General features: G+C 47.0%; 1 protein-coding gene across 3 annotated transcripts in view; it reads right to left on the minus strand.

The window, feature by feature from the left end:
- Positions 1-13,935, minus strand: part of ASAP2 (ArfGAP with SH3 domain, ankyrin repeat and PH domain 2) — a 168,692-nt gene that overhangs the window by 61,129 nt on the left and 93,628 nt on the right. For 2 of the 3 annotated variants that reach the window (XM_045775983.2, XM_045775984.2), the window contains exons 5-7: positions 12,264-12,313; positions 9,641-9,770; positions 4,687-4,772 (exon numbers count right to left, since the gene is read on the minus strand). In XM_045775983.2, coding sequence (XP_045631939.1) covers positions 4,687-4,772; positions 9,641-9,770; positions 12,264-12,313 — 266 coding nt within the window. Of the gene's footprint in view, positions 1-4,686; positions 4,773-8,615; positions 8,650-9,640; positions 9,771-12,263; positions 12,314-13,935 lie in introns of those variants that run through there. The other variant, XM_087863872.1, reaches the window with a different exon arrangement.

The raw sequence follows: 13,935 nt of genomic DNA on the forward strand, positions 1-13,935 counted from the left end.
CTTTTTAAAAAAGATTTTATTTATTTGAGAGAGATCAAGATAGAGAATGAGCAGTGGGGGTGGGGGGGAGAGAAGCAGATTCCCCGCCAAGCAGGAAGCCTGATGGGGGGCTTGATCCCCGGACCTGGAGATCATGACTTGGGCCGAAGGCAGACGCTTAACTGACTTGAGCCACCTAGGCGCCCCCACTATGACATTTCTAAGTACAAACCCTGCACGTTTTTCTTAGGTTGAACCATTAACACTTTTCCAAACTTCAATCAATGTTTACCATCAATATTACTAAAGATCAATTTTGTTTTTTATTAAATGTTTTCTACCCAGCCTGACCGAACTCTCAAACCTTTAAAAATGCACCCACTGAGATTCAATCTTCATGCTCCCACCAAGCAGGGTGGCCTCTCCCTCTGGCTACAGCCTTCATGACAGAACCCCATTCTCATGGCTCGAGACCTGCTGGTCCTCTGCACCCTGACCCTGTGTCTCATCAGTGCCATATCCCAAGTACGTCAGGCAACAGTTGATCATCGTGGTTCTCAGCAGGTAACTGCTCAAAGAACAAGTCAATTCAACATTCATCACCACTTTTTAGAACATGGCTGTTTTTGTTTTATTATTGTTTTAGAGACTGCCCTATTTTTAGATTCCATTAGAGAATAAGAGCCTCAACCTTCAGCAGCAAAGGCTAGTAATACAAATTTTCAGGATATTCCAGGAACTAGGCAGAGATGCAAATTCTTTCTTTAAATGAAATAAAAAACAAAGAACATGAAGGACTCCTCGAGAACACTGAAAGTGAAAAGGAAAAATGAATAAAAAGCAAAATAATACATATCGAGGCAGTTCTAAGGGTGAACACCCAAACATGGTTCCCAGAGTCTAGTCTACACCAAGAGGTCTCTTCATACCTGCAGAGAACAGCAGCATGTGAGAACGTGTGCTACTGAGTAGCCTCCCTCTGCCCATCAGGGCACAGCACTCGTCTCGAGTGAGGACCGGAGACTAGAAATGCTAACCGGGGAACATGAAGGAGCTACCAGAATAGACAGTGCACGGCCACATGGGCCTTTGTCCAATGGCTGAGTCACTCCAGCTCTGTATTTTATCCCCCGGAATATGAATTAGAAAAGTCAAAGCTGTGCAAGTGATTTGAAGAGCATGCAGCACACGCACACACACACACACATGCACACATGCACACACACACACAGGAAGTAATGGAAGATTCATCGTTTTTAAAGGTTACTGAGCTCATGCCCATAAAAGGCCAACTAGTTCACTTTTCCACAAGTGGTCTGTTGCTACCCAACGGATCAGTTTGGGCAAAATAAAGAGAAAAAAGGAAATCCCAGAATAGCTTCTTAAAAATAAAATATTAGCAAGGAAGCGACCCACTTCCTAATCTGCCTCGCATTAGGTTACCAGGATAAGTACCGAAGAAGTAATTTCTATGTTAATCACAAAGTTAGGATTTTGAGTCTCTATAAAATAGTTCATCTTGGAAATTTTACAAATTAGGGATCTTTTCCCCTCCTTGGAGACTCCTTTTCCAAGCTTGGAGCTCTTCTTTTAACCTAGGATAATTCACACAGCACAGCTTTCTTTGCTGTTGGACCTCAACTGCTTCATAGATGCACAGTCACCAACGCAGTACTAAAACTCCACAGCTGGGCTAAGCTCCACAGTGCAACTCACCGCTGCAACTGTGTGCCAGGTACACGCACCGTGCACTGTGGATTCAACAAATAAATGTCATGGCCCCTTTCCTTAGAGAAGACACGCTTTGGTGAGAGACATGACACAGTATGGAAGATGCCCTCCTGCAGATATACAGCTGGTATTGTGATAATGCAGAAGGAAGAGAACTAATTCCATCAGGGGAAGACCAGGTGACTTCAAAGGAGCAGTAGGTAGGTCTCAGGGATGACCAGAAGCCGGGGGAAGGCACAAAGGGAGCAGCGGGACATTCTAGCAAAGGGAACAGTGTGTGCAAAGGCACATGAGCATGGGACACGGCCTGTTTGGGGAATAACGACAGACAGGTGGGGCAATTCAAACTCCACAGATTTCTCACATCAGTCACACCCTCCACTGGCTTTGTCACCAGTCTAGGCCAAGACATCATCGTCTCTGGATGGTGCTGGGACAGGACTGTGTGCTGAAACGATCGCCCATACCCACTTTTGTTTGTCCCTTATTAAAACAGGAATGGAACCAAGAAGCCTTCCCAGATGCTTCCCATTGACTCCGCTCTCTCCTCCCATCGCACTGTTTCACCTGTTCACAGTCATGCCCACTCCCTAAACCTGTTACTTATTTTCTTCTGTATTTACTATTTATCCACCCTCAGAACTGAAGGTTCATGAGTAAGAAGTATCACCAGAATCTCAAATGGTTCCTGGCACATAGTAGGAGCTCAATATTTGCTGAATGAATCTCCTGCTTAAAACTTTTGAGAGCTGGAGCGCCTGGGTGGCGCAGTCGTTAAGCATCTGCCTTCCGCTCAGGGCGTGATCCCAGTGTTCTGGGATCGAGCCCCACATCAGGCTTCTCCACTAGGAGCCTGCTTCTTCCTCTCCCACTCCCCTGCTTGTGTTCCCTCTCCTGCTGGCTGTCTCTCTCTGTCAAAAAATAAATAAAAAATCTTAAAAAAAAAAAACAAACAACTTTTGAGAGCTTCCTAATACTCTTAGAAATAAATCTAAAACCTTCCACAAGGCCGTCCATGTCTCTCGCTTTTCCATCCAGTTACATGTCACATTACCCTCCCCCTCACTCTTTCTGCTTATGTCACACTGGGCTTTTTCCTCCCTTGAGATCTTGACTTTGCCTGGAATGTTCTTCCCCTACTCCTTATCTGCTAGATCCTTTAGATCTCGGAATACATGTCTCCTCAAAGAGGTCTGCAGCTAGTTCAAAATATATCTGAATATCTACAATGTGCTAGGTACTGTGTCTGGCGGCTGGAGAATACAGCAAGGAACAAAAAAAATCCTGTGTCTGCCCTCAGTCTTAATCTAAATCAGGTCCTTCTCTTCTATTCTTTGTTAGATTCTGACACTTCTGAACACGTTTCATATGTGCGATCATAAACCCATTGCTTAAGCCCACTTGCCTACCTGATTCGAGCAGGAACTGTGTCTATGATGTACATTCTTTTATCTCCAGCATCCAGGGCAGTCCCAGACACACGGCACATGCTCAGCAAGCGAGCGATGAGCCAGGGGCCGGTCTGTGTTAGGACTGAGGGTCAGGCAGAAGAGGGAGCGGGAGCAAGCAAGCAAGCAAGCATGGCATGATAAGGGTCAGGTTGCGCAGGGCTCACGCGCTGGCCAAGCTGAGTACGTGAGGGAGCCCTAAACACAGAAGCTTCTCCTTCTCTACCATATTCAGCCTCCTTAGCTCAGTAATGTCACTTGCTTTATAGGATAAATAACGTATCGGGGCACCTGGGTGGCTCAGTCGGATGGGCATCTACTTTCAGCTCAGGTCATGATCTCAGGGTCCTGGGATTGAGTCCTGAGTCAGGCTCCCTGCTCAGAGGGAAGTCTACGTCTCCCTCTCCCTCTGCCCCTCCTCCCATTCATGCTCTCTCTCTCTCTCCCCCTCAAATAAATAAAATCTTTAAAAATATACATATATGAAAGTATTTCCTTAACTTAATACACTGCATTAACCCCATCTAATTTTTGTTTTGTTTTGTTTTTTAATTTTAATGTTTTTTTATTATATTATGTTAGTCACCATACAGTACATCCCTGGTTTCTGATGTAAAGTTCGATGATTCATTAGTTGTGTATAAGACCCAGTGCACCATGCAATACGTGCCCTCCTTACTACCCATCACCAGCCTATCCCATTCCCCCACCCCCTCTCCTCTGAAGCCCTCAGTTTGTTTCTCAGAGTCCATAGTCTCTCATGCTTCATTCCCCCTTCTGATTACCCCCCCTTTCTTTATCCCTTTCTTCCCCTACCGATCTTCCTAGTTCTTATGTTCCATAGATGAGAGAAATCATGATAATTGTCTTTCTCTGCTTGACTTATTTCACTTAGCATTATCTCCCATATATACAATGGAATATTACTCAGCTATCAGAAAGAATGAGTTCTCAACATTTGCTGCAACATGGACGGAACCCCATCTAATTTCTTGCAAACAAAAACCATCTATGAATCATACATCACATCAAACCAGTCTGTCCCTCTGCCAAAAGGGCAAAAATAAAAACAGCTGATAATTACTATAGATTTTTATATTGTTTATTGAGAAAGACTCTTTAACCACCAAATTTCCCCTTTTAAAGTGGACAATTCAGGGTTTTAGTGTATTCACAAAATCATCAGCACTGTCTCATTCCAGAACATTCTCATTACCCCAATGAGCAGTAATTCCCCACTCCCCCTAAGCCCTGGCAATCACTCATCTGTAGACTTGCTTATTCCCGATCTTCCAAGTAAATAAAATTCTACAGAATGTAGCCTTTTGCGTCCGACTTCTTCCATACACCTAACATGTTTTTCCAAGGTTTACCACGTTATAGCAGTGTTAGTAGTACTTCATGCCTTTTATGACAGAGTGTTAAAGGAGTATTTGTTTTCCTCGGTACAATAATATATTATCTACCAGAAGTTGCCATAAAGAGAGAAACAGCTGAAATAACATCACAACAAAGAAAAAGAACTTACTTGCACTGGGCATGAAAATATTTGATCAGATTCTGAAGTAAATCCACTCCCTTTTTAATCTTAATTTCATTGACCTTCAGCAGATACTGTTAAAAAAACACAAAAGGGTAAGTGGTGAGACCCAGAACAGGAGCTTCTGAGCACAGATCCACTTCTCTACCTCTCGGACAGCTTTCGCTACGGGGAGAGGTCATGGCTGGTGTTGAGCATTTTCTGAAACACCAGAACTACACATTTCTCTCAGTTTGGTGCCAAATGAATGATCCGACATCCAAGTAATTAAATATTTAACTTTAGGTGCCAAGAACTCCTAGTAGTAAGATGCTGGATCTCAACCTGCTAGAGGAAAATTTCTTCAAGCTGCACAAAGAAGGCAGATGGTTAGAGTGAATGGGCTCTTTCTGTCCGCATCGCTCTGCCCCCCGTCCCTTCTCTGGGCAGGTCATCATCTGCACCACTAACTGCCAGTGTTTAGTAGTTGAGACTCTTGTCACCATGTCTCTGATCCTGGCACTGAAAAAGGTGCGATTGTTATATAAAACAAATTTTAAGTTGAAATGAACGAAAGCCATTTTTAACTTGGAGAATTCAGGAATGACCACTAAAATATCGGGAAGTCCCAGGAATCAATAAAACCAGCATCAGGAAATGCATTTGTTCTTTGCTAAAGGTTTACAGAACAAAGACTCCATAAATTCCCTGTCCTCTCCACTGTCAGGATATGGCATAAAGAACTCTGAGAACAGGTCATCTCTGAGACTGGATGCCCCCGAAAGAACGGCCACCCCTGCTGACCACACAGGCTTCTCAGCCATCACCTGGGAAGTCCATGTTCAAGCCACGGAGTCCAGCCGGAGAGAGGAAGCTAATCCGAGACAGCCAACTACAAAATCTCCTTTTCCTACACCAAGTGCCTTTATGTGTTCTTCCTTCTGTCTGATACTTATTCACTGTTAACTAAATAAAATGCTTGGCAATGTGTCAAAATGGCTAAGTGCTTAATAAGACGCTTCACTCTGACTTACGTTTAAGTCAAAATTTAAAACATGTGGACCTTTTGACAGAAATTCTACTTATAGGAACTTATTCTCTACGAAGATAATCATAATGTTTACAAAGATGAATAGAAAGCAGGGTTGAGTGCAGACTTGTTCGTAAAAGTAACAAACAGCAACCCAAACGTAATGAATGGAAAATTAAAGTATGGTTCCGCCACACACAAAAATTGCTATGTAGCCATGAAGCCAATAAAGCAGAGACTTTGCGGCACCGAAGGATGCCCATGACATACAAGTGAGTCAAAATAATCAGGTTACAAAGCACCAGTAGAGAACGATCCTGTTCATACAAATTATTTTTATGAATGAACACAGAGGGATATATGAAAGATGTCAAAGTACTTATCTTCTGGTGAGTAAAATTTGGGATGGTTTTTAATTTCATATATACAGACTAATTTTTAAAAGAGTGTATTTTTATAATCACAGAAAACCAGGACAGGATCTCTCATACATTCCCCACGCACAGATGCTCTGTATTACCTACTTACTACAGCACACCGAATTTCTCTACAAAACTCATTTTGAAGAAAATGTTCCACAATTTAAAATAAACACCTGAGAGCCATTCTTCTAGATTTGATCTTGGGCAACTAACATTTTAAACACCTAAACAATGGCAAGCATTCATGAAACTTGAGACCCTCAGTGTGAGGACCTGGCTGAACAATTTTTATCATGATTAACGACAGCAATCTATTCACTTTGAGATGTCACATTCTGGGAGGACTGCTCTTCAATTGTTCCTCCTCCTCCCCACGGACAGCCCTTTCCAGCCCACTTCTGTCTGGCCCACATGTATACCCTTCATCGGATGTGTGCCCCTCTGGAGACTACCTCTGCTTCCGCACACATCATGGTGCCCCTGCACCAGCCAACTGCCAGATCTGGAGGCTCAGCACACCCTGGCGCCCAAACTGCGCCCCCAGGGGGCTGGCCCAGCAGGTGTGCGACTGAGAGCCGTCATCTAGACGGTACATATAATAAACTATTTCACTAGTGCACAGGATCCATTCACCTAGACCCGGAAGTGAAAGGCAACCAGTGCTGGGTGCATACCACAGAAAGCAATGCAGCGCCCCTCACTTCAAAGATATACTAATTGAGTTCCACAATTCACTAAACATTTTTAAACAAGCAGGCTTTTGCAGAGTTTAAGCAAATGTATTTCCTCCTTACTAGCCAAAAAAAGAGAGCATAACCTGAATACAACATACACATGCACACCTGTTCCAAACTCATTCTTTGTAAAATACCGCTACTTAATTTTACCCCAATTAAACAGAAACAATACCTAGTATTTGTGTAAAAAACAGCAATTTCCTATCCCATCCCATAACCTCTGGGCTGATTCTTCTAACAGTGTGCGAAATCCGCCAGGCAGGCATTGCTACATATGAGGTCTGTTTACAAAACAACATGTATCTAAAAACAGTCACTCTTCTCTCTACAGCAAGACTTGGAGCTTAGTTAACTTTCTAAATATTCACTTAATGAAAAAAAAATAGCAAAGGAAGAACAAAGGAACAAAGAAGACAAGAGACATAAAAAAACAAAAAAAAAAAGACAGCAGACATAAAGCCAACCACATCAATAGTAACATCAAATGTGAATGGATTAAACAATCCCAACAAAAGGCAGGGATTGTCAGACTAGATTTAAAAAACACTGTCTACAGAAAACACATAATAGATTCACAGATACAGGTTGAAAAAGAAATTCCATGCAAACAGAAAGGAAGAGAGCTGGAATGGCCGTACTAATGTCAGACTGATACCCTATCCTTGATCCTGGGGCTGGTTCTGCTCCACTGACCATTTACGAGATTGCTCTGGGAATAAAAACTCATTTAAATATACTCCAAAGATATACATTTCTAACAGCTAAACTCCCGCTGCAGTTAACAAACATTCTGAAGTCAAAATGTGCCGTGTGGATGAGCTTTGCTGTTGACTGCTCCCAGGGAACTGAGAGCAGGCTGAGTCAGTTTCAGTAGCCGTCACAATCATCGCCGTGCACTCTGCACATTTAAAACGTAAGTCTGCACTGCCACTGCACACACGCCATCAAGCTCAAGGGGCTTTGCGGGCACTGCCAGGAGAGAGAACCCTCAGGCAGAGCTGGGCGTGGATCCCATAGGCCTTTTTTACAAAGACCCACAAGCAAGGCATAAAAAGGCTGAAAGCAAAGGCCTTCATGATCCGTTTCTGATATTTTCCACCCCTAAGCCTCCAGCAGGGACATGTCCCAGAGCATCAGTGCTGCCATTTTCCTCCCCTTCCCCAAAGGCAAGGGCTCAGGCTGTAGAACAGAGAGGAGCACAGGAACTCCCCAGGGCCTCCTGCCCTGATAAGTGAATCTGGGTGGAAGCACTTCAGAGGCAGGTGGCTTGGCTTCCCGTAGTACACTCTCTCTCACTCACAGAGATCTGCAGGGGACCAGCTGCAGTTTTTTCCAGCTGACTTCTCCCTGGCCCTCCTCATGGATTCCACTGGTATAATGGGAACCCAGATACCTCATTTAAAAAACACTAATGGAGAGAGTATTTTAGCAATGGACCAGTGAGAGGTGAGTCTGAGTATGTGTATGAGGCCAGAGAGGATGTTTCTTTAGATTCTTCCCTACCTTTAATTAACGGTTGGTGTTAGATTCAGCTCATCCCACCCTCCAGGAGACTCAGGCTCCCCTAGTAAGAGAAATTGGACAAATGGAGTCCACTAATGGTGTGCTGTCTGAAGCCTCTGGGAAGCGTGCACTCCCTAGAGGAGTTCACATGCTGGTGAAGGCAGGCTGCCTACAGCCCACCTAGAACCCACCACCTGCTGGAACCTACATGGCACCCCTCCCAACCCCGGCACGCTCGGCGCTCACCTCGCACATCTGTAGCTGCAGCCCGCACCCCCGGGGCTCACCTCGCACACCTGCAGCTGCAGCCCACACCCCCGGGGCTCACCTCGCACATCTATAGCTGCAGCCCGCACCCCCGGGGCTCACCTCGCACACCTGCAGCTGCAGCCCGCACCCCCGGGGCTCACCTTGCACATCTGTAGCTGCAGCCCGCACCCCCGGGGCTCACCTTGCACACCTGTAGCTGCAGCCCACACCTCTGGGGCTCACCTCGCACACCTGCAGCTGCAGCCCACACCCCCGGGGCTCACCTCGCACACCTGCAGCTGCAGCCCGCACCCCCGGGGCTCACCTCGCACATCTGTAGCTGCAGCCCGCACCCCCGGGACTCACCTCACACACCTGTAGCTGCAGCCCACACCCCCGGGGCTCACCTCGCACACCTGCAGCTGCAGCCCGCACCCCCGGGACTCACCTCACACACCTGCAGCTGCAGCCCGCACCCCCGGGGCTCACCTCGCACATCTGTAGCTGTAGCCCGCACCCCCGGGACTCACCTCACACACCTGTAGCTGCAGCCCGCACCCCCGGGGCTCACCTCCCACACCTGTAGCTGCAGCCCGCACCCCCGGGGCTCACCTCGCACATCTGTAGCTGCAGCCCGCACCCCCGGGGCTCGCCTCGCACACCTGTAGCTGCAGCCCACACCCCCGGGGCTCACCTCGCACACCTGCAGCTGCAGCCCGCACCCCCGGGACTCACCTCACACACCTGCAGCTGCAGCCCGCACCCCCGGGGCTCACCTCGCACATCTGTAGCTGCAGCCCGCACCCCCGGGACTCACCTCACACACCTGTAGCTGCAGCCCGCACCCCCGGGGCTCACCTCCCACACCTGTAGCTGCAGCCCGCACCCCCGGGGCTCACCTCGCACATCTGTAGCTGCAGCCCGCACCCCCGGGGCTCGCCTCACACACCTGTAGCTGCAGCCCGCACCCCCGGGGCTCACCTCCCACACCTGTAGCTGCAGCCCACACCCCCGGGGCTCACCTCGCACATCTGTAGCTGGAAAAGCCGCCGCTCCTTCTCCATCTCTTCAGCGATTTCAGCCCCACTGATTTCAGTGCGAATCATTCCATGCAGCTTGGCATGCTCCTTCTTCTCCTTTTCAATTTTGGTTCTACAGGTGAAAAAAGCAAAGATATTTGAGATGCCTCTTGGCACGGCACTCCAGACGAGACAGGCTTGCAGGGATCCCATTACCCAGCCTGTAACACAAACGTGCATGAGTCTTTTGGAAACAAGGCAGCCTTTTAACTTACCGGAAAAGAAAATGCATTGGGTTAAAAGAATGCCAAATTTGGCACTTCGGGGCACCTGGGTGGCTCAGTCAGTTAAGCATCTGCCTTCGGCTCAGGTCATGATCCCAGGGTTCTGGGATCAAGCCCCACGTTGGGCTCTCTGCTCAGCGGTTAGTCTGCTTCTCCTTCTCCCTCTCCTCCCCGCTTGTGTGCTCTCTCTCACTCTGTCACTATCTGTCTCTCTCTCAAATAAATTAAAATCTTTAGAAAAAATTTGGCCCTTTTTGTTGAATATTGGCTCAAAAAATACTTTCCTAAGCACCTACTTTGTGCCAGATCTGGGTAAGAAGAGGCAGAAAGCCTGCTCATGCCTCAGAGGTTTCCTTCGGGGCAGCGCTTTGTCCGTCTGTGTGTGTGTCAGTGTGTCTGCTGAGCAGCACAAAAGGGGGCCGCGTGGTGGGAGACTCCCTCCCTCCTCCACTTTCTCCCTGCTCCTCTCCACCCACCAGGGAGGTCTTGCCAGGGCTCTGCCTTGACTAGGACAGTGCTCACCATGGCAGAACAAATTTCACGCGTAAATGGTGAAAGTTACTTTTAAAATTTATCTGAAAATTATTTGAAGCTCTCGCACTCTCAAATTCTGGGATTTTGTGAGTAATTCTGTCCCCACTCTATCTATGTATGATCACATTTTACAGAATTTGATCTCATTCTCCTTTCAAACCTCTTCCTTTTGGAACCAGAAGACTCTTTCTGACAACCCTCTTCAAAAACCCCTTCGTGCCCCCGGTTCTAATGTGCAGAAGCATCCCCTTGGTGGCACCCAGGGGTGGCAGCAATAGCAGCTGAATGGAAAGCCACCTCCTGGCCCTGGCTCAAAGACCCTCCCACTAGTTGACCAGCAGCAAACCACCGAGTCTCGGCTTCCTGTCTATGAAGTAGGAATGGCAATCCTTTCCCTGTCGGGTGCACTGCATGGGTATGCAGAGGAAGGACACTAAGGGACAGGAGCTTCTCTGGGTTGAACAGACCTTCAAGGTACTCTAACAGTCTTATCTGTGCTTATACGTGAATGTATGCCATTAGCGAAATCCAGAATTTGGGGATCCAAGCAACTTTGCGTACGGCAATTTGGGTATGGAAATTTAAGGTTTCCAGGAGGGGAACAAATATTAAAGGTCTGGTATTCCTGGGTTTGAGGAATCCTTCACCCAAGGCTGGTATTTATTTTATGTTTTTAAAAGATTTCATTTATTTGTCAGAAAGAGAGAGAGAGAGGGCATGCACAAACAAGCTGGGGGAGAGGCAGGTAGAGGGAGAAGCAGACTCCCCACTGAGCAAGGAGCCCAACGCGGGATTTGATCCCAGGGTCCTGGGATCATGACCTGAGTCAAAGGCAGACACTTAACTGACTGAGCCACCCAGGCATCACCAAGGCTGGTTTTAAAAAACAAAACACACCACACACACAAATCCCAAGTCCAATTAAATACTTATAGTTACATCTGGAACAGCTTTCTTCTTAACACCTCTCACTTTACCAGATGGCTTCATGTTAAAGTTTCTAATTCCACTCAGAAAACTCCACATTGTCACGCAATGCACAGTAATTACAAAGCAAACATGAGACATTTAAAAATATTTTCTGTCTCTCAAGAATTTACAATAATTGAAACCATGATCCCCACAATCACCCCTCAATTCCAGCGAGCTGAACCCTCCCATGCTGAGAAGGAGACTATGATCTGAAATGTGCTGGTGACTGCCTGCAGTGGACCAGGAGCGGTCCTGTCTTCAGGGGAAACCATGGTGCATGTCCAGGAACTGACCGCCCCTTTCTTCATGTTCATACGGCAGACGAAGCGAGCAGATAAGGCCGGCGCAGGGTGCTGCAACATTCACTCTTTACTCTCTCTTTCTACACCAAGGGACTGACGTTTCAGGGAAATTCAGACACAAAGCTAAAAGCAGACGGCTCTTGCAAATCACCAGGAAGATAAAGTCTGAAAACTGTGTTGCCGTTGTAAACGGTGACAAAGTGGGGAAAGAATTTTTTTAAAAAAGTGAAAGACACACCTCTCGACAAAACCTGACCGTAATGTCCTTCAATTAGCCTTCCTGAAATAACGTTCTGTAACCATTTTGACCTCACAGAAAAGGGACCAGGAACTCATCTGAAGAGGTCCGTGGCATCGCTGAATTTAGACACCGAGTGTGGAAGCATCTGGCATCGTAATGAACCACAGCAACATGGGTTTAAGTGAATTCTTGCCTGGGTGAGGGTTTATTTAGAAAATACCTAAGCAATAAAAGCTCAATTTAAAATTAAGATCTCAGATTACCTACACTTAAAAAAAAAAGGAAACACTCACATTTTTGTTTCATAGTCCTTCCAAGCTTTATCAAAAGGCTTTTTCAGATCCTGTAAACGAGAGGCATAAATTAAACAGAATATTAACTTCTAGGCAAGACAATTTACTTATTCTTAGATTAGTCCTGAAAGGTGCATTAATTTCTGTAATAAATGATGCATACAATCCCATGAAAAATAAAGAACGTAGAACACAGGCTTTGAACGAAACTAGCACGACGCCACACGCACACAGAGGAGTGGAGAATCCCAGCACACACGCGCTGGCCAGCTACAGTGAGTGTGAGCTCACGGCCTGTGCTGTGTGACCTATACCCTACCCAGAGAAACATTTCATCTACAAGAGTTTTACTACCTCTCCCTACAATAAAAGGGACTCTGACGTTTTCGATGAATAGGAGAATGTCCCCTGAGAGATGTAACCCTGATTTGGGCCCAACAGCAATGATATCAAAGCCATTCACCTTCTCCTGAGATCTCCTGATTCCACTCTTCTATCGGGAACTTAGGGCCTCATACGCTCTGATAAAGCCTGGCTCAAAAGCATACTGAGCCACTGGAAATTTTATCAAGTGGTTCCCACCTATTTATGTTCCCTTTAACAGGGTTCTTTTGTAAGGAAGAACCTCCTTTTGCGGGGGGCTTATTTTTTATTTTTTGGCTCTTCACTGGCCTTATGACAAGGCTGAAGCACCTGGCACAGCATCTAAGGACTTCCACGAACCAGTCTTTCTCACCCTGGAAGCCTCATCTCCCATTCCTGCACCTCCCCAGACTAGGGGCTTCAAGCCATACTAAAAGCCTCAGAAGCAGCACCCTGTCACGCCCCCCCCCCCCACCTGCATGTGTGTCCGTCTGGCTCGTGTGCCCAGCCTTCCCATTCTGCTGGCTAACTCAGCTGACATGTTCTCTAGGACCCAGGTCCGGGATGACAAGGAATGTTCCTCAGTGTCCCAACGGCTCGTCAGGCCCAGTGCTCCCTGCCCCGCCAGCCCTCCTGGCATGCTCTGGGAAGGAAATACTGAGAGGTCTCTACAGAGGTCTCGGAGATTGGCCAGCCTGGGCTTCCGCATGAGCCAGTCGTAACTGGGAATCATGTGCAGATCCAATCAGAGACTTTGATCTAAGAACGGGGCCACAATCATCTGCTTTTCAGATCACACATCTGTTTGTGCCAATGACGTGCAAAAGCGCCATGCTCGGCATCTGGGACAGATACCGCTCGAGCCGACTTCCTCACTCACACGTTCATGAAACAATTCACAGCTTAGGTGTTGACTCGTGGCATGGCGCTGCCTGAACAATGAACGTCCTTTGGAGGACAGAAAAATAAAGTCGGCCTGACCCTTACTGGTGCAGATTTTCCTGCCAGGAAACTATGTCCTTGCAAGGACCCTTTTCTCAGTGGTCAGCCAGTGACACACCCGCTGGAAAACCATACTTCCCTGCCCAGGTTTCCCTCATCAACTGACAGAGCATGAAAACCATTCACAGGCTCCAAAAGAGCGGCTTCTTTTCTTTCCTGCCCTCCTCCCCTTCCCACATTTACAGCACTAGCAGAATGACCAGAAGGGCCCTGGGTCACCACTGGTACGGCTGAAAGGTGGTGCCGAGGTAACAGACTGAGGGAAATTGAGGCAGCAAGAAGCCATCCTACCAACCAGTAGAAGGTG

The sequence above is a fragment of the Ursus americanus genome, chromosome 7, assembly GCF_024610735.1.
Source record: "Ursus americanus isolate L20-20 chromosome 7, mUrsAme1.1.p, whole genome shotgun sequence".
In the NCBI taxonomy this organism is placed as follows: Eukaryota; Metazoa; Chordata; class Mammalia; order Carnivora; family Ursidae; genus Ursus; species Ursus americanus.